Raw genomic sequence first — 19,999 nt, 5'->3', positions numbered from 1 at the left:
TGTGATTTTTTGTAAGCGGGAATAAAATTATAAAGCATTTACAGAGATCTGCTTGAGGTTGCAGAAATTTAGTGAAAGTCAGAAAATTGTCTCATAAATGAACAAAGGATAATACATTTTTGTCCAAATCTAAGCTCATTTTAAAGTAATTCATGAGCATATAATTTGCCCCTTTCCCTTTCTCTGTTTCTCTCCCCTCTTGCCTTGATGCTGGCAAATAACGACATTTAGCACTTTACTTGGTTTTCTCAGCAACTTTGAGCTGTGCCTGGCATTGGGAACACAACGAGGGGGACAGCACCTGCAACTGGCACTGCAGTGGTGCAGAGATGCCCCAGAGAAGAGCACTTTTGCCAATGCCAAAGCCAAAGCCCACTCCTTCCTCCCATTTCCCTGAGTGTCTCACAAGGCCCAGTTTCTGCTCCAGCCTTACAACACAGCAAGAGGCTTCTTGCTTGTGGAATCTATGGAAAGGAACCAAGTCATTCACCCATGTCTTATGCCTTTCCTCAAGGTTGGGTGTGGAATTTGTCCAGTTCTGCCTGGGTGGTTAAAAAATTCATTCTGCTTCTCACAGTGTCTCCCGGGTTGCCCAGAAAGGCGGTGGGTTTTTGTGGTGCCTGTTACTGTGCAGCTGCAATCTCTCACAAAAGCAGGCTCTGCATCTCATTGCTCCACTGTCATTATGATTAAGACTTTAAGGCCTTAAAGGCTTTAAAAAGTCCAAGAGCAAAGAAATTTCTGCACTTTTTCAGTGGGTTTAGAAATAACATATTCTGCCAATCAGTCTCTTACCACTGCCATTGACATAATTAAGTAATTACGGCTGTAGGAGTCCATGGAGTGCAGACAGCCCTGCCAGCATGAGCCCTGGTGAGGTGATGTGATGGTCCCTGGGTGTGTGATGGGTTCCCTGGGTGTGTGATGGTCCCTGGGTGTTAGACCATCTCTCTGTGACAGGGAAAGGCTGCTCAGCTGTCCTAGTGCTTTGCTGAGGCAGCACTGGATAGGCTGAAGCGCAGGACGTGGATTTGTGTGTACGACATTAACCTGCAGTTCAGGGGCATCATCCAGGGGAGAGGAGCATTGAGTTGTGCATAAAGCAATCAGGAACAACGTGTGTGTCAAACCTCAGTCAGAAACTAAGACAGACTCATGCTGCCACTTCCACACTTTTCCTGGTGGGATAGGGAGAGAGAACCAGAATAAAAGTGAGGGAATTTGTGGGTTGACGATAAAGACAGTTTAACAGGGAAAGCAGAAGCTATACATGCAAGCAAATAAAAAAATGGAATTAATTCACCACTTCTCACAGGCAGGCAGAGAGAGTTTAAGTGGCAAGTGGTTTAAGTGGAATAATTACAAATTCACTGTGGTAAAAAAAGTGAAAAAAGATCAAAGACGTTGATCTAGGCAGACTTCTAAGGAATGCTTGTGATGCATGCAAAAGTGCAGTCAATATTTGCACCTCTGACGCAAGAAAGCACAAAAGAGAAACTCTGGACAGCTGTTAGTCTGAGAGGAATAAAAAATCCCCTGTAGCTGCCCCTGCATTCGGAATGAGAGATTAATTTCACAGCATGAGAGTGATAAATTCAGAAGATGGAAAATAACAGAAAATGAGCACCAGTTTATTCCAGATGGAATGCCTTGTAGGCATTACCTACTTCTTGAGGTAATTTTAATAAAATTAAAGGTAAATTTAATAAAACTGGTGGGATTTAAATAAAGACCCAGGAGAAAGCAAAAGCCAAATTTCTACAGTAGCCAGTGGACAGTGGAAAAGAAATAGAGCTGAACAATTCAACAGGTGCCTTAAGAAAACAGGTTGCATCTGTTGAAGTAACTAATTGAAGAAAGTTACTTCAGTGGAAGTGGAAAGTCAAAAGATTTTTAAAAAATTTGATGTAAATCAAAATTTATTGAAAAGATAAACGTGCACATTTGACTTGGATCAAGATAAGCCTGATACATTACAAAAGGAATGATGATGATTCAGTGCACTACTCAAATGCAGAGCTGCAACTGTACAGACGCAGTTTCCACTGGATCTTAAGGAGTAATATACAGCACAGGTGGCCACAAAGCTTATTGAAATACAATTGTGTGTGTGCCAGGCTTAATGATTAGGGGACAGTGAAATTGCACTGCACATGTAGCATCTAATTCAGAGAGGTTTGTTGATTCTCAACATGCTATTTCTCCTTACTTGTAATAATTAGCCCAGTAATTCAGGGTTAGTGTATAACTGAAGCAAAGGACCCAGACATACCTTCCTGTCAGCAGCAACAGCCAACTGTAATGCGGAATATTTTTAAATGAATATATCCACCCTGGCCCCATTGGTCCAAAACACACTCTGAAGGAAAATGTGTAAACCTGGCAACTTTTTCTGCTATAATCTAGGGCTGAGACAAAGTTCATTTCTCCAGAGCAGCCTTCACAGAGCTGTGCTGTGCACTGGTAGCTGGAAAGGGATTGGTAAAACACAAGTGTTTTGGCTGCAGCCGAGCAGAGCTGGCACAGCATCTGTGCAGTCTCCCCAACTTCCTGGCCAGGCCTGGGCAGGATCCCAGGACAGCTGACCCAAGCAGTCCAAAGAGATATTCCATACCATATGGCGTCAGCTCACATATAAAAGCTAAGGCAAGGAAGAGGAAGGGGGGAATTCTTTATTTACAGTATTTGCCTTTTGGAGCAATCCCTATGTGTGCTGAAGCGCTGCTTCCTGGGAAGTGGCTGAATGTCATTACCAATGTGAAGTAGAGAATGAACCCTTCTTTTTCTCTTTCTTTGCTTGTGTGTTTGGAAAATTTTGCTTTTGCTTTAGTAAACTGCCTTATCTCAACCTGTGAGTTGTTTTCCATAGTGTTTTCTCTCCCCTGTCCCGCTGGAAGTAGACAGATAGAACAGCTTGGTGGGCACCTGGCATCCAGCCAAAGTGAACTCATGAAATTCCATCGAAGAAAGAGAAATTGAGCATTTTCTTTAAACATGGGTTTTCCCCATGTTTAAAGAAATCTATGCCACAAACAATATATTTAATTTTAATACTGTAAGCTCTTAATAAAAGCAAAAGTGTATCAGCAATGCAAATCCCATGTTAAACCTCTCAAATTTTGGGGGGAATAGAGCTTAGCTGAGAGAAGAGCTTATGGTGTTGCTGTTCTTTTGCCATGTCTGAGTTCTCACTGCCATTCAAGGACTACTGCAAACTTTTGAAATGGGTTGTCAGTCTTAAAATATACAGCATTAGCAAAGGATTTGTAGTACATTCATGAGACTTCTAAAATTGCCAAATCATTTAGCAATTTCATACAGCATTTTGTAAATCACTTTGAAAGATCTCTTACTTTGTAAAACATTACAAAATGTGCAGTTCAGAGAGGCCACCTGGACAATGCTCCCAAGACAGGATCAGATATGGCAGCAGTGTTTCTACAATATACAGAACACCCCTTGTGATTTCATAACATACAAGGCAGAACAGGAATGTTCTCTTGTTCCAGGGAGGGCAAAATGAGTGAGTCAGAGACATGGTAAATAACTCACCATATTGTAAGTGACCTTTGTCCTTTAGCAATTTTACCAAGCACAGCCTGTGCTTCAAGTGTGAAAGAAGTTAAGGAGCTGCAGGAAAAAGCAAGCCTAATCCAGTGGTTACTAAGGCAGACTAACCTCCTACAGCACTGTGCTTTAGCAACCCAACTTCTGCACTCTAAGATATTCCAAGTCTCAAAAATTTTGAAATTGGAACTTATTATCTAGTTGGAGGCCGGCTTTGTAGCTAGTGGGAACTGAGTCTCAATTCCTCATGAAAAGATTAAAAGAACAGCTTAGAAACCATGTAAAAGACAATATAAATAATATTGAAAAGGAACCCATTGCTTCAATCCTAGACTGAACTTGTGGTGGTGGGGATGACACCATTTTGAATAATGAAAAACACATCCTCAAGCAATCTAATGGTTGTAGAATATAATACACTAGAAAAGTTCAGCTGGAAGGGATCAGCTAGCACAGCTATGATGTCAAGTCAGGAACCAGAAGATCTAGGACTTTTTCACTGTACTGGAGCATACAGCATAACACTGACAGAATAAGCAGAAAGTATTTAAGCAAATTAATTTTCCTTGAAATGAATTATAGTATCTGTCTACTATAGTGATAACCCATGCACTAGAAATAGTTAATAAAATCAGGAAAAGGGAGTAAATTTCTAGTTTTGTAATTCTGTTTCTTGCAAAGTAAAATTCTGCTATTTTCACTGGCAACCTCCTCTGCAGAACATTGTTTCCTTCAGTGTATTATTAAGAGTACATGCATTACCAAGCTGTATGCTGTAACAGTATCAATGCAGCCAGCATTCACTAAATAGAGCTTTCCCTTTTACTAACTAGCAAACACATCTGTGATTAAGATTGCTTTCCACTTGAGCTGACTCATAACAAAAAAAATTAAAAATGAGATGGGCCTGTCCACTGGAACTATATTCTTATGAGAATTTTTGTTTCTAGAAACAAACTAAAGAAAACATCTTTATGCAGAAACAATTTTAATAAGATCAAAGCATACAAAAAAACTATCAGAACAAATGTCAGATGAGCAGAAAACTAAAGAGCAATTTTGTCCTCACTGGACAATGCATATATGTACGTATATAATTGTTCATCCTATATGCTTATTCTGCCCATTCTACTGCTGTCCCCAATGCAGGCCTTGCATGTTTCAGAGAAGCCTGCAGCTAAGAAGGGTTAAATTATCTTTTACTGACTTGATTCACACATTTAAGAAAATTTTGCCCAATTCAGGTTTTTTTAAAAATTTTACTTGCCAGTCATGTTTTGCAGACAACATTCTACCACTTAGCTTTGTTTGATGTTACATTTTAAAGAATGCTATTCACATGATTTTCATTACATGTTTAAAACACCACAACTGGAAAAAAAGTTAATTTGTCCAAAAGTACAGTCAAAGAGGTTAAAAAGATATTTGAGAACCATCAACTGAAAGCCTTTACTGTATCATAGTCACTTCAAGTGTTGTAAAGTAGTTTTCTACCAACTTGAGCTTTTCTTCAGAAAGCAAGTTTTCTTGCTTCAATTGTCTAATAAGAGCTTCCAAGGACCTGAGTCTCCCCAAAGTTTTTACCTCTTGCATTTCAAGTAAAGTTATCTTAGAGTGGAGTTTTGAAATTTTTTGCCAAAGGTGATCTCTGTCTATGTCTTGTCTGCAGTATGAATGTTCAGTCTGCAGTATTTCATTTCCGTCACGTTCAATCACTTCTGTATCCTCTACGTCAAGAAACTCTTCCTTAACGGGCAGAAAAGAAGTATTTACACTTTCAGGCTCTTCTGGACTCTCAGCTGGCATTATAATAGCAATGACAGACTCTTCACTTCCACTGAACTGTTCAATAGTTTGTGTGACTGTACTCAGTAAAACTGCATCTTCACTTGTCTGCACTTCACCAGAACAGACCACATGAGGGACAGAATTTTCAACTGCATAGTCAGTAACCGACCCTAAAGCACTGTTCAGTTTCAGAGATGAATTCAAGTACTCAGGGTCTGTAAATTGCAGGACTGTAGCTGTACAACCTCCTGAATCCTCTATAGAAGTATGAACACTGGTAGCCTTCATGCTCTGGACTGCTGCTGTCATTAGAATAGGATTAGGCTGATGCATGTACTGCTTAGATAAACTATCAACAATGACACTGTCTGCCTGAAAGCCACCTTCATATGGAAGCTGCAGGTTTTGAATTTGTAAAGGTTCACTCAGTGCAGTTGAGTAAATCACTTCTGCTTTTTCCTCTACATTTCGTGCAATTACAGAATTTTTCTTTGGTGTACAAGGTTCAAGTGGTACAGATACTTTCTCTGACACAACATTTGTTTCTTCCTGGTCTTTTTTCTGTACCTGCTGTGAAGTGTTCTGAGAAGAATCTTTTTCCTGGAGGAAAAAAAAAAAAAAAAAAAAAAAGAAAATCAGCATCTTGTAACAAGAAAATTGCTGAGCATTAAAAAATTAGGCAGATATCATTTCATACCATGGTATTGCAAAAGGACTAACTTAGATGAGCACTGTTTAAAAATTACATCAGAGGCCCAAGAATTCATGTAAGCATCTTCCACAACTCTGCTTCAGGTCCTACATGTTAAAATACTATTTTAAAAGCTCTAAAAGCAATAATAGTGTTTGGGTTTTTAGTTTTCTTTTTTTTTCCTTACTGTGGTTTGGGGTTTTTTATTTGTTTTATTGTGGGTTTTTTCAAACTTTAGGGAATTTGGACTGTTTTACACATGATACAGTAATTATTCTAGTAAGAAATTTAACATTTTCTATAGTAAATGCTTCTGTAATCTCCAGTAAAGAAAAGATATTGAACCTCCAATCAAACTAGGGGAAGTTGCTCTTTCTTTACATTATGGAATCACATACCTGTTTTGTGTCAGTCCTGCTGACAAACTGTATTGATGGACAGGAATTCTATTTTTTAAATAAAACATGATTATCTGTAATTATTAGAAAATCTGTATTACATCAATAGTTGGTTAGCTTCGTACTACAAAACAAAAAAGGATAGAAATAGATTACCTCATCATCTGAGGAAGAGAAAATAGTTGGCACAGCAGTATTTTTCAAGTACCGTATCCCCCACCGCACATCCAGGGAATCGGGGGTAAAATGATCACTGCAGAGGAGCTGGTGCTTACTTGGAGTCCACGAATCCCGCTTCATATTCCGCAACCATTTCTCAAGTCTCTCTTTATCATGAAGTGGGAATCTTTTTAAAGCAGTTGAAAAGACAAACAAGAAAATATAAACCCCCCCCTGTTATTGCTGTCTTTCTTTGTTTTAAATAAGAATATCTCATTGTTACTGAGAAGGTAGCCTTCCTTTAGAAAATATTATAATACCATTTTTTTCAAAAATTTTAGCTATTAAATGCTAATTTGGATGTCATGTACACGTTAATCCAACCACTATATACATTATTTCTAGTTGTATGTGCTCTGGAGTTCAGAAGTAGAATTTCTGATTTCTACTAGCCAAGGGTTTCAGAATCCATGGCCCAGATGTTTTGAAAGGTTTGATTCTAACACTTGCTCAGAAAGCAGTTCTGCTGAAGGGAGATGAAATACTGAGACATAATTTCAAGAAAGTTAAGACTGGTCTTCATTTTATTAATAGTATATCTAGGGCTTATTTGTCTTTCTAGATACAACTAGTATTTTCTGTTTAACAGAGTACCTCCTAATACATGACCCTCTTTGGATTATCAGATAATTTGGCAATGTGAATATTTCCAATACAGGTTTTAAATTTTGTTCAGAAAGTAAATGCATGCAGATGCAAAGCATTTCTATATTTTGTGTTTTAGCAATTAAACTTTCTCACAGGATTAGGAGCCCACATCATATTTTAGAATTTAGAATTAACTTTTCAATCATCTAACCTACCTGAAAAAGTAAATTATGAGTATACACCCTCACAGAAAAAAACCTGACTTTAAAAATACATGCAAATGGTCAGACATCAGAAAGAGAACTAAATGAAAAAGAAAGTGTGTGACGATATGTAATTTACTTAATAACAGGCAATACACAAATGAAAGGCAAATTAAAGGCTTATTATGATGCATGCACAGTCAAGAAGTGATGGTAACAGGAACACAAACATTCAGACCACTCTTGTCTCTCACCTCTTCTCAGTCAGGTATCAGGGTATTTGAAATGTACTTCTACGTTTCTCTGGTGCATATCAATTTTACATTAGCATATAACCACATATGGTACATAAACCATAAGTTGAATTCTGAGCACTGTTAAGTGACTACCGTTCAGAAAACAATATCCTGAGAATCACGAGCAACAATAATTACAAAGGAAAAATCTCAGCTTTTGTGATGCCACCCTCAAATCCCTGAAGCTGCAGGCTTCCTCCAAAAGCCACACAGAGCAGCAGACTCATATACAGGCCCTGTGCTCCAAAACTGCAAACTCAGGTGATTTGGAGAAAAAGACACAGCATAAAGGTGCATGTCTTCACCCCTTCCCCAACCTTTTGAATTTGCTGCCACGTAAGTCTTCAAATTACCAAGGAAATAGAGCAGGCATTTGATGCATCCAGCTCTGTGTATCTGCAGGAATGCAAGGAATAATGCAAGGAACAAGAACACAGTAACCTCTGAAGGACAAGTTAGAGGTTCAGGCTTTTCAAATCCTGTCTACTTCGATCATGTGCACCCAGTGGCAGCATTGCATGTGTGACAGAGCGTGCTCCTTGGTAACACAGCTTAGCCTGGCTGTTACTGCAGAGGTCCAAAAAAAGTCTCTCAGGAAGACGATGGCCTCCCTTCATTGAGGGTCATGTCACAACTCACACCCTCTCCAAGAAGGCCTTGAGAACACTTGCTCCCACTGCAATTACCCTCACAACACAGGACTCACTGCTCTACCCAGACTCAACCAGCTTTAGATGGAAAACAAAACAATCTGTAGCAAGAGAAGGGTCTGACAGTGAAAGTTATTATTTTAGCTTAAAGGTAACTTTGCTAAAATCTGTTCATGCTTCAATAACTCCTCACTAATCAACAGAATCTAGCGTAAACAAGACATAGAAAAGGGGAAATGGAAAGAGGAAGCAGCTGCCATCACTACACAAGTCAAAGAAGTGAAGAAATAAAACAAGGGCAGTTAGGCCAGTTGAGATTAGGTGACAAAAGGTTTGGAAGGGGCTCAGACCCCAAACACAGCGCAGCAGCGGACTTCTTTGGCAGTGGTAAGAGGCAAGGGAATAAAACTTGCAATTCATGTCAGCAGTAGTCACTAATATAAGGCAAGAGAAATCAATAAATCAACTCTCAGCACCCCTTCTACAGGAGCATGAAACTCAGAATGGAGCACAACTCAAAGGCTAGATAAACCAGCTAAGTTTTGGCAATCATCTCCATACTGATGCCGTACATTTGAATACAGACATGTCTCAGCGCTCAAACTTCTTTTGATTATCCATATGACATGCTCTCTAAGGCATAAGGGAAAAGTATTATTTTCCTTATTGTTTTATGATGCATTCCATATTAGAAATGTGCCAGGGATATAAGCTTTCTTTCAATCTAAAATAAAATTTCTTTCAAAGAAGTCTTCCTGTAGGTCTTCCTACACAGCCTTCCTGATCTTGGAATAACTATGACTAATCAGAAACTGAAAGAAAACCTGGCTGGAGGTATAAATTTTACCATAACCAGATTTTGAGGCTAATTGTGAAATTTATTTTTCATTTTTTTCTTAAGTTGCTTCTGTTGACAAATGGTTTCATACTTTTATTCTACACAAATACATTCATATTTAGCTACCTGCACTGTGCTTCTCTCAGGATTGTGAAATACTGTTTACAACTCAGCATCCTGGGAAGCGATAGCCACGTAACCACAACAGGGCAGAGGTCACTGCAGGCCTGGGGTGAGACTGGTCCCTGCCGAGTCTGGACAGCACAATGCAGCCACCATTAACTGGTTTTTGGCAGCCCAAGTAGCTAAGTTCCAGCTAACTCAGCTGCTTCCAAACAACCACCAATGCCTCTGTTCACAGTGCAGGTAAGGTAATAATTCTAGTGGCAAAGCTTAATTTTAAGGAATCGTTTTATGTTTACTTGCTTACTCTTCCGGGCCCTTCACCTGGCCTGTAAACCGTCACACACAAGACTTTTCACCATTAAGCCAAAGCCTCCCCTACTGCCTTGTCCTGCTGGAACATCGCTTCCATAGAGGCAGCAGCGAAACGGAGTCAGAAGTGCAAATGTTATTTTTTAGTCAACTCTCCTCGCTCTTCACTTCACGGGCCCTCTGCACCTATTCGAGGGCGCTCAGACGCGGCCGTGTCATCGCTCCCTCCCCCAGGTTCCGTCTGTCTGGTGCGAGGGACGCTCTTTGCTACTGCGTCCCAGCTGTCCGCTCTTTATTCCCTACACCCCCCCTTCCTCCAGGGGGTCCCTACACCCTCCATTCCTCCAGGAGATCAGCGTCGTTTCCCTCCAGCCTCCCGGGAGCAGGCAGGCTTCCAAGGCGACCATCAGCGTGGTCCACCCGTGGCGCTGAGTCTTTCGGCCATTTACTTCCGCGGTGGGGCTCACGACTACCCCCCGGCCAGCGCTCATCCAGACCCTGCCCCGCTCCGCGGCCACTTACGGGTAGAAGCTGAGCTTGCGTTGGTCCTTGGCGCTCTGGCCGCCGCGGTTCTTGCAGCGGGTGGCGGCGCAGTACCGCGGCATGGCGGCCACCACGGGCCGGGTCGGGCCGGGTCGGGCCGGGGGCGGCACCGCCTCCTCACAGCGCCCCCAGCGGCTGGTGGCGGCGGCGCCGAGGTTGCGACCTCCCGCGTGCACCGCATCACGTGCGCCCCCACGACCAATGGCGCAGCGCTTCGTGTAGGAACCGCGGGGGGCCGGCGCGAGCGCTGGGCGCGGGCGGGAGGGAGGGAACGGTGGCGGCGCTGAGGGGCGGCGGGGGAGCGGGGCCGGCGCTGAGGTGAGGGCGGCGGAGAAGCGGGGCCGGCGCTGAGGTGAGGGCGGCGGAGAAGGGCCGCGGCCGCTGGGTAAGGGCTCCGAGAAAGTGGAAGGTTGCTGAAGTGGGTGGAGTGAAGGCGAACGCGGAGGGGTCGGGAGGGGGGCGCTTGGAAGCTTAGGGCAGCGTGGGAAACTAGGCGGGGGAGCGGAGAGAGGGGCCGCTGGGGCTCGGTCCGGAGCATTAATTTGGAATTTGGGCCTCTGTGGGCCGCGCTGCGGTGGCGTTTCCCAGCCTGGCTGCATTGGTGGTGGGACAGCGTCGCAGAATGTGGCTGTTAGCGGCTGCCCGGCTCTGGCCTGGCCCCGCCCGATGGTGCGGTCCGGCTCCAGAGAGGTCTTGAGGGGTCTGGATAGTGGGATGATGCCAGGTTGATTCCTTCGTTTCCCTGTGCTCCAGGGCAAGATTCAGGAACCTTCTGTAAATGCTTTCAAGTCAGTATAGGAGAGGCCAAGACAAGTACAAGCCCCTCCGTTTGACAGACTTGCCTGTAGTTGCTTGAGGACTGGAAGACTTGCTTACTCATCAGATTAGTCGTGGTAGGAGAACGGAGAAGACCTCGGAAACTTTATTACTATTAGTAAATTGCTTGCAGAAACAATTACAGGACGTGAGCATTCCACAGGTTGGTGTATAGCAATTCTGTAATGAAAGTAGTAGCAGAACACTAGTGATGCACTGTGTTCTCTGGGTATGCGAGACTTTGAATATAAGCATTTATCCAAGATTTTGGTTAATTACTTTCAAAGAACGATGGAATAGGGTATTTGTGTTGCAAGAAGAAGTAGCTTCTTGTTTTCTAAATCTGACAGGTTTTATTCTAGGTACATCATCCTCAAGCATTGCTTCATTGTGCAGGTGTTGGTAAATGTTGATAAGCTAATGAAGAACTGATTGTTATTACCTCTGTAGTACTTTGGATAAACATTATACAGTGCACTTCTTATACCAAGGTGAACAGTAGTTGAGATCTGTACCTGCTCACCCAACAGAATGAAACAGTTATTATGTGGCTAAGGTCTCTTACTTCATTGACAGATGTACCTAAATTAAGTATATAAATAATTATTAGAAGAGCTGATTAATGCATGAGCTTAATGTGTACAAAATTTATTGAATTCTGGAATGTGGTTTAAGTAGCTGCAGTGTATGATCTGGAAAGTGCAACTTATCTATCCCTTTTTGATTGACAAACAGAGGGTGAAGAGACATAAGCAAAAAAAAGTATTTAAGAGACTTTCTTTTGAAAAGGATTGTAAAAATAGCTTGGAATGGCAAGGCTGAAGTAGTTGGCAGTAGCAACACTAAGATACTGATAGCATATAAAACAGGTGTTTTCTAAAAAGTAAATCCAATAAATGACAGTATCTAAATATAAGACTTGCTCTCTCTGATAACCCTGTGAAGTTCAAAATGCTGCTTATACTAGAGTTTTATTTGTATTTGGTTTTTATTTACATCTTAAATTTGAGTTTGATTGATTTGTTCAAGGGTGGCATTAAATCTGTGTTTGCTCATTTAAAAAATTTTGAAATTTAAGTCCTGTTTTTTTACTATGCTTTAGAAATCAAATATAGCAAAGAACTTCATTACAGAACTCCTAATGTAAAGAACTGTAGAAAAAGAAAAATTCAGTTGTATTTTGTTATCAAAAATAATGCAAGTTGAGATGATAAGCCAGAGCAGAAGACCTGAAGGACTAACTTGATGATCTCTGGCTCTCATGACTTATGAAACAGGGTTTTGCTCTTAATGGAGGACATGAACTGTTCCTTTTAGCTCTTTTCAGTGTTCAGTAGTGGAAGCAGGATGGTTGACCTTAAGAGAGTGCAGCAGGTGATTATGCAAGCATGATGCAGGTGTGGCTTAATGAAGTAAATTAAAACAATCACATATGTGAGGTGAACACATAAGTCTGCACCTATAAAGCACAAGCAGGAAGAAAGCCCTAGAAACATGGGAGGATGTACATGTGTGCAGTTCTTAGTGCCCAAGCGGTAAAATATCAGGTTAGTGAAGTGGTGAGAGAAGATATGTGGGAGAACTTGGTACTAAAAATATGTCTGATATTGTGCATGGGGAATACTGGAAAGAACTATCCATTTGGTATCTAAGTACACTGATCAAAATACAATTTGTTTCAACTGCTGCCCCTTAACACTTGATATCATGCAGGCTGCTGGCCAAATAAATGCTTAAGAGGGCATGGGTAGATTAATCTTGCAGGCCTTTTGCTCTTGTCTCACAGCATTCATTTTAGCCCCCTGACTTGCCTATTAGAAATGGTATTCTTTTTTCCAATTTTGGTTCTTGCTTTTTAATTTTGTTTAGAGGGAATTGACTTTCATGTAAATGTTTAATTTTCATATGTGTCAGGTATTCAAAGGTTTTGAATTCTGCCTGGCAAATATTGCTGGCTAGCAAAAGTGTTCTGACTTTAATGGTGCTCAGACTGTAAATTTGTTTATTCAACTTTCAGGAAAGTATCACCGTCTCGGAGTTGTTATTACATTACATTTAAATCAGTGTAATCTGGTGAGGGGAACATGTTACATCTGGAATGTTCAGGGTCTTGTACATCCTTCTGGTCAGGTGTCAGCCAGCATTCTGTCTTTGAACATTTGCCTTTCTGCACTCTGTTTCAAATATAATATGCACAGGCATATTATCTGTTCTCACCTTCTAGTAGGAACAGCTCACTCTGTCCTTCATGAAAATCATGAGATCACATGTGGCTATGTGTTTAAGTCATTGATATATGCCACAATTTTCCCCTAAGTTCTCATATATTTGCTTCAAAATATAATTTTTGACAGATGAGTTGTTGAAAAAAAAATTACAGCTTTTAATTATTGTTGAAGCTATTTGTCTTGTATAAAACACTTTTTTTTTTTGCCTTTAGTTCTAACACTGAGGGTTTCGTATGTAAACCTTTCTATGCAGTGATATTTATCAGATGAATTTTTTGATATCAAAGATATGGTAGGTGTTGTCCTTTATAAAGCAATCTAATGTGCAGATGAGCTAAGCCAGCCTATTGTTAAATAGAGGAAAGTGTGCTTTACTTGGCTGAACTCTGGAAATGAATGATCTGCTCTTCATCACGTTCACCTTAGGTGGTTAAACAAACTGAACTGGATCATGAGTGTCTAATAGTCTCGTCTTCCTGCACCTCACAGTCAACTCTAGGCCAGTTGTATTTTCATGCTCCTGTTGTTGCACCAGCTAATCAGTGACTTGGTCTTCCAGTAGGGTCAGTTTTTGCAGCTTGTGCTTAATTTAGAGGTACTCTGTTTGGGGTCCTAGAACTCAAGATTAATGGAAAGCTAGTTCAGGTGTGGCAGTGTGAAATGTTAGATGCAATGGAATGTGCTGTGTATTGCTTTTGCAACTTTGTATGACAATGATCAGTTAAGTGTAAAACAGACACTAAAGTGGTTGTTATGCATATGAAATGTCACTTTGCAGTATTTTCACTTAGGTATTCTGTGAATATGAAAACAGCGTGATAGAGTTTGACAGGTGTAAAACAGTGTGCTTAAAGTCTGTCATTGACTCCTGTACCATGCTGGTCTTCCTCTGACAGCCTACAGCTGTAACTAAGTTGTTGTAGAATGTAAAACAACTTGTTTTTCAAGTATATTTCCCTTTCTTTTTAGGAACTGGAGAAATGGCTACTACACAATCTGTCTTCACATTTGCTCTCTGCATTTTAATGATAACGGAATTAATACTGGCTACAGAGAGCTATTATGATATCTTAGGAGTTCCAAAAAATGCATCTGACCGCCAGATTAAGAAGGCATTTCACAAGCTGGCTATGAAATATCACCCAGACAAAAACAAGAGTCCTGGAGCAGAAGCAAAATTTAGAGAAATTGCTGAAGGTAATATACAGTATCTATGGTCATAATTTGATACGTGTCTTGCATCTATAAACTATGTGCATTTTGTTTTAACTGAATAAGAGGTATAAAGGTTGTTTTTTTTTCTGAATCTCACTTAAGTGTTGCATCAAAATCTGAATTGTTACTGTGTTCTTGCAATAGGAAGGCCTTTTACACAGTTTATGCATTTCTGCTTATTAGGCTTTTGGCGTATTCTTCTTCTTACAAAAAATACTTGGTAGTTGAACAGCTTTAGCCCTAGGAGGTTAATTTTTACTTTTTGATCTTTTTCATAAGATCTGGCTCAGGATTAGTACCAGGGCTTCAGGAAGGCCTAACAGCAACCTTGCAGTAACTATGGGGAGATTATTGGAAAACACACAGCAGGTGCTTCGGTGGGTCATGGTGGAAATGCAATAGACAACAGGTGCTAGAGGTTCAAGTGCTTACAGGGAAAAACTTTTTCACCTTGAGGATAATGGTTGGATTTGAGGATCTTGGAGTTCTTTTCCAGTCTTAACAATTCTGTGATTCTGTTCCACAGGCCAGTGTTAGAACAGATTACCTAGAGAGGTTGTACAGTCTTCAACCTTGGACACTTTTTAGGAATGACTGGGTAAAGTGATGGCGAACTTAGTCTGATCTCATGACTGACTCTACTTTGAGCAGGAGGTTAGAGTAGAGACTGAGGTCATGTCTAATTTGAACTCTAATCCTACAAGTATAACACTTATAAGGATTGTGTGGTAAAATGGTGCAAGTGGATAATCAAGAATAGAAAGACTTGCTGAAAAATAAGGTATACCCACTTCTATTCCCTGTAGACCCATGTGTAACATCCATCTATTTGTGTAGTTCTCTTAACTAAGCTAAATGGTATTTCTGGCATTTACCTTGTCTGCAGAAGAGCTATTTTGAAAGAGAAGTAGTGAATAATATAATGAAAGCGGGTGACAGGCCTCATTAGATACTTACTGCAGTTGTTAGCACCTACTAGAGGAGGAGGTAGGAACTCTTAAATTTTGAATTATGTAGAATAATTGCAAATCTTTGACAGGTAAGAAAATGAATTTTTAAAATATTTAGTTATCAGAATAGGTGTATTTTCTATCAGAGTTTCTGCCTGGGAATACCAGTAGCTGTAGTTCTAAACCAAAGATGGGAGGAAAATCTAATTTCGTTTTGGGTATATCCAACAAAATCTAGGTTTATTGCTGAACTTGCAAAAAATTGAGAATTGGCGCATGGTGAAATTAATTTTCCTTATCTCCTCAGTGTTTGTTGTTGCTTGTTACTGGTGTAGCTAGAACTTGCTGGGTGGCAAGTAGGTTTGCAGACGTTGCCTGTGTTTCTGTAATAGGAGTGCAGCAGATCCTTTGTCCTGTTAGGTAGAGCTCCTAACTCATCTGTCCTCCTTCAGGCTTTTCTGATCACCACTTCTCATTGTTATTTTATTTCAAATCTAAACAGAGATATATATTGGTAGTTAAACTGTGTTGTATTATGTGTAACCTGTCCTCATAATATAGCTGGTTTTGTTATTCTAAGTAACTATTTTGATGCAGCTTATTTTGGTTTGGAGAAAGGTAAATAAATGTAGAGTTCTTGATTTGGCTTGAACATTGAATGAAAGTCTTGTTTGAAATTTCTTTGGTTCAGGAAGGGTGAGAGAGAAAGCTACTGTTCTTTGTGTATGGCTTTCTTTTTTTCTGGTTTTTTAAATGGAAATGAACTGTAACTTTTTTTGTTTTAACATAAATAGCATATGAAACATTGTCAGATGAGAATAAACGAAGAGAGTATGATCAGCTTGGCCGTCATGGAGGAAGAGGAAGTAATGGAAGTCCGTTCCATCAGTCATTTAATTTCAACTTTGACGATCTCTTCAAAGACTTTGACCTATTTAGTCAAAACTCGCGGTCAAAAAAGCACTTTGAAAATCACTTCCGAAGTCATCGGGAGGCTCATAACCGGCAAAGACGTTCTTTCCAAGAGTTTTCTTTTGGAGGTGGACTGTTTGATGATGTGTTTGAAAATATGGAAAAGATGTTTTCATTCAGTGACTTTGAAAATGCACACAGACACGCCGTGCGAACTGATGCCAGGTTTCATGGATCCAGCAAGCACTGCAGGACTGTCACTCAGAGACGAGGAAACATGGTTACCACATACACTGACTGTTCTGGACAATAATGTTTCTTTTCTTCTAAGCTCTTCTTCTTTACTCAACATCTTCATAATCTTTCTTGGTTTTGTGCTAACATGGAAGAAATTATCTAAACTGTATTTTCTAAAAAACACTTAAACTACTATAAAGAAGTTGTAGATGAAATTAATCTTCAGAATAGAAACAACATGCTATTCGGAAGTAAATGTGTCAATAACTACTTAGAATGGGAGAGAAATAATCTAATGTGACAGAAAAAATTATATATATTTCAGTTTAGTAAACACTTTCCCTAAACTTGAACACAAAATATATATATTTCATTTCAGAAATGTAATATAATTTTTTTTCATATAAGCCACTTCAGGACTGATGTAATTACTGGTGCATGGATTGAAGCAGAGGACATACTTTAATTTTGATGTGCTGCTTTTTTTTTTTTTTTTTCAAAATTTCTTTCTAAGGTTGCACTTGCAGTTTTTACCTGATGCAGATTTATTGTGCAAATTACATAATTTACACCAAGTAGCAGCAGAAATATAACTTCCCTGGGTCTTTGTTACTCTCTTTAGCATTGCAAAAGTATTAGTAATACCCTTAGTTTTTGAAGTTGGAAAATAGCAAGGGAATATGTGAAGACTGTGAGTGATGTAGGAATTAGTTTCATTTCTGAATTGGCCTGAAACCATCTTAGGATTTGAGAAACCCTTGACCTATTTAGGGGGACATAGGGATATTCATGTATGTAAATTTGTGTGCATGCAAAGTTTTTGTTTTGGTTTTTTTTCCCCCCTCCTTCCACAGTACAGATATCTCTCTGACAAGGTTTGGAAGGGCACACCCAAAGCACTCTTGTTTTATACTTACTGTATTACAACGTGTGCAATGTACTTTTTATAACTTACTTTATTGAACTAAAATATCCCTCTGCGATCTTAGGAAGTTCAATAAGATAAGCTTGCCTACAGATTTATGGTGTTCCTGAAAGGGCCTTAGTAAAAGCTACAGTGTTTGGATTGGCAGATTTATTACCTGTCAGCAGGAATTTTTCAGTGTTTTGATTTGAGAGGTAAATTCTTAGCCTAACCACAGAGTAAAGCTGAAAATTAGAATCCTTGTATTCAGCCAATGCCTTGTGGTGCTGGAAACTGCTAATAAAGACAGTACTACTAATGGGTATTGATTCTAGCACCATGGAAACCCACAACCAGTATAAACTACTTAAAACTAAAAAGGAAGAAAAAACAAGCAGAAAATGCTGCACAACAAAGCCCCCAAATACTTTAGCTGATGTCAGTCAAAAAGTTCTGTTGTAGCTTAGTTTAACTAATAACTTCTGTTTAACTGGGCATACAGGTTCAGTATGTTAAATTGGCTCTCCCTTTAGAACTGGGAAGTAAGAATTTACCTTTCAGGTTGATTGCATGAGCAAAATAAGCATTTTAAGTAGCAGTGTTCTAAATAGGCTTTGAGGTATTAAAATCTTTATTAAGAGGTTTAACCCTTTGCTTCTCAGATGGATATTGAAAGCTGCCTATTTGTTAAGAAACTTCAGCCTTCCCCTCAAGTGTACATATTATGGCTTGTTTTCATTGCCTAATCCTTGGAATGGATTGTTGCGCTATATTAAGTGCTTTTCCTTTTCCATGTTCTTCTTTATTTATTAATAGACTAATACCTCATATATGGTCTTTATTAAAAGCCAGTAATTTGTGCAACATTATCGGAATGTGCAATATTCTTACATTAAGAAAAGTGCTGGATTGAGTGTGTTTGTTTTTTTCACCCTTTTCTGTGTAAGTAGAAATTGTTTCTTCTGTTTAATTAATATATGATTCAAGCAAAAGTTGTACTTTTCTGTAGATTTCTGCATTTATTTTTTTAACATACTCCTTTAGTCCTGTGCATGAATCAAACTATCTGCCCAATTCATATCATATGGACATCCAAGTGAGCAAATCATTAACTTGAAGTTATGAATTACTTTCTCTCACAAAGGTTAAGTATTAAACATGAGAGTATTTGTGAATGTCCTGTGGTGGGAGGCAACTCTAGAAGTGGGATGCACAGGTAAAATATTAATGCCTTTCTTAGTCAAGGGAATATTTTCTTAATTAAAAAAAAAAAAAAAAAAAAAGGAAATAGTAGAATGAGCAATGCACTTAGGTTCCTTCCTGAACTCTGAATTAAAGGGAATGAAAGCTAAAATGAACACTATCAATTGTAGGAAACACATTTCAGCCCAAAAACTCAAGTCATTTAAGTGACTGTACAATCTTTCAGGCTAAACTTTAAGGTGAAAATAGGGGTCCTGGCTGCTTCTAGACTAGTTTCCCCTCTTTAAGAACGCTCCAGACTTAGTACAAAATGTACTTGTTTTCCTGATCTCTTTAAAGTGTAAGTATGAAACCGATAAGAAAACCAGTAGTGTTGCTATTTTTATAGCTGGTCCACCTTAAAAAAACTTCTGCCTAGTCTGACTTGCTTTCATATTATTTCTCTTAATGACTTGTCATGGGAAAAACAACAAATGATTTCCATTATTTCTATGGCTTCTCCAAGTCACCTTCTGGTTGTTTTTGTTGTCGATCCAAGGTCAAATCCGCAGAAACCAGTGTATGGCTGTCCCTGTGGTTTTCTATGATGGGTTTGCTTTGAATAGGCCTTAGCTGGTGAAATTCAGGCAGGCTTTCCTCAGCCAAGAGTCTTCACTTTCATGGCCCTCAGAACACAAGCTTGCAAGACACGTTGTGCTTCTCACTTATTCGGAGCTCTTGCACATTCTTTCCCTATTTATAGTGTTTGCTTCATGGCAGGCTCCAGCGGAAGTCCTGGTATAACCTTATGACACCTCTGACTTCAGAGTTTAAGTGCCATCTTTGATCTGTCTTTAAATCTTAGGAGAATACCCAACAAAATCAGTTTTTGTTAGAGAAGGGTGAGAAATAAAATCCTGAACAATTCTTTGAAAGTAATTTATGCATATGTATCTCCAAATGATTTAGTTTTTAAAACTACCATCAAAGTGGTTTTTAATGTTTGTTTTCTTCCCATTATACTTTTGAAACACAGTATCTAGTGGAGATAAAAGTACTGTAAAGTTAATTAGAGTGCCATTACATTAAACACGTGAAAATTAATGGTGTGATGTCTTTTTTTTTTTTTTTTTCCAAGATATAGATGGGAAACCAAATTGAAGTGGTTTATGTGGTGCTTGTGTTTTATGAATGTTTTGACCACTGCCTTTTCCCTGAATGAGATGATGGAGTTGGCAGGGAGAAGAGAGTGGGGCTGAAAAGAATTTGGTCAATTTCACCTGGTTTATATTTTTTTGGAGAAGTTTGGAATGGTTTGGAGTTCAGGTATTATGGTGTT

The 19,999-nt window shown here is 39.5% G+C and overlaps 2 protein-coding genes across 11 annotated transcripts; one reads left to right on the top strand and one right to left on the bottom strand.

Annotated features, from left to right (window-relative positions):
- Window positions 1-4,538: 4,538 nt before the first annotated feature.
- On the bottom strand, window positions 4,539-10,324 carry THAP5 (THAP domain containing 5). 7 transcript variants are annotated; one of them, XM_041396061.1, is made up of 3 exons: window positions 10,196-10,324; window positions 6,601-6,790; window positions 4,539-5,955 (listed from the first exon to the last, which is right to left on the bottom strand). In XM_041396061.1, exons 1-3 carry the CDS (start codon window positions 10,276-10,278, stop codon window positions 5,017-5,019), a joined length of 1,212 nt encoding a protein of 403 aa, XP_041251995.1. In that variant the 5' UTR covers window positions 10,279-10,324; the 3' UTR covers window positions 4,539-5,016. The 7 variants fall into 7 exon arrangements, with proteins under 7 accessions (XP_041251995.1, XP_041251997.1, XP_041251998.1 ...); XM_041396063.1 differs by having other exon boundaries at window positions 7,709-10,320; XM_041396064.1 differs by having other exon boundaries at window positions 6,601-6,770; window positions 7,709-10,320.
- A 155-nt stretch (window positions 10,325-10,479) lies between these two features.
- Window positions 10,480-19,764, top strand: DNAJB9 (DnaJ heat shock protein family (Hsp40) member B9). Of its 4 annotated transcripts, none has more exons than XM_041396056.1 (3): window positions 10,480-10,534; window positions 14,230-14,457; window positions 16,220-19,764. In XM_041396056.1, exons 2-3 carry the CDS (start codon window positions 14,241-14,243, stop codon window positions 16,648-16,650), a joined length of 648 nt encoding a protein of 215 aa, XP_041251990.1. In that variant the 5' UTR covers window positions 10,480-10,534; window positions 14,230-14,240; the 3' UTR covers window positions 16,651-19,764. The 4 variants fall into 4 exon arrangements, with proteins under 4 accessions (XP_041251990.1, XP_041251988.1, XP_041251989.1 ...); XM_041396054.1 differs by having other exon boundaries at window positions 10,484-10,601; XM_041396055.1 differs by having other exon boundaries at window positions 10,511-10,568.
- Window positions 19,765-19,999: the final 235 nt, after the last annotated feature.

The sequence above is a fragment of the Onychostruthus taczanowskii genome, unplaced genomic scaffold (assembly GCF_017590055.1).
Source record: "Onychostruthus taczanowskii isolate IOZ18803 unplaced genomic scaffold, ASM1759005v1 scaffold125, whole genome shotgun sequence".
In the NCBI taxonomy this organism is placed as follows: domain Eukaryota; kingdom Metazoa; phylum Chordata; class Aves; order Passeriformes; family Passeridae; genus Onychostruthus; species Onychostruthus taczanowskii.
This window is presented reverse-complemented; position numbering and strand designations above follow the sequence as displayed.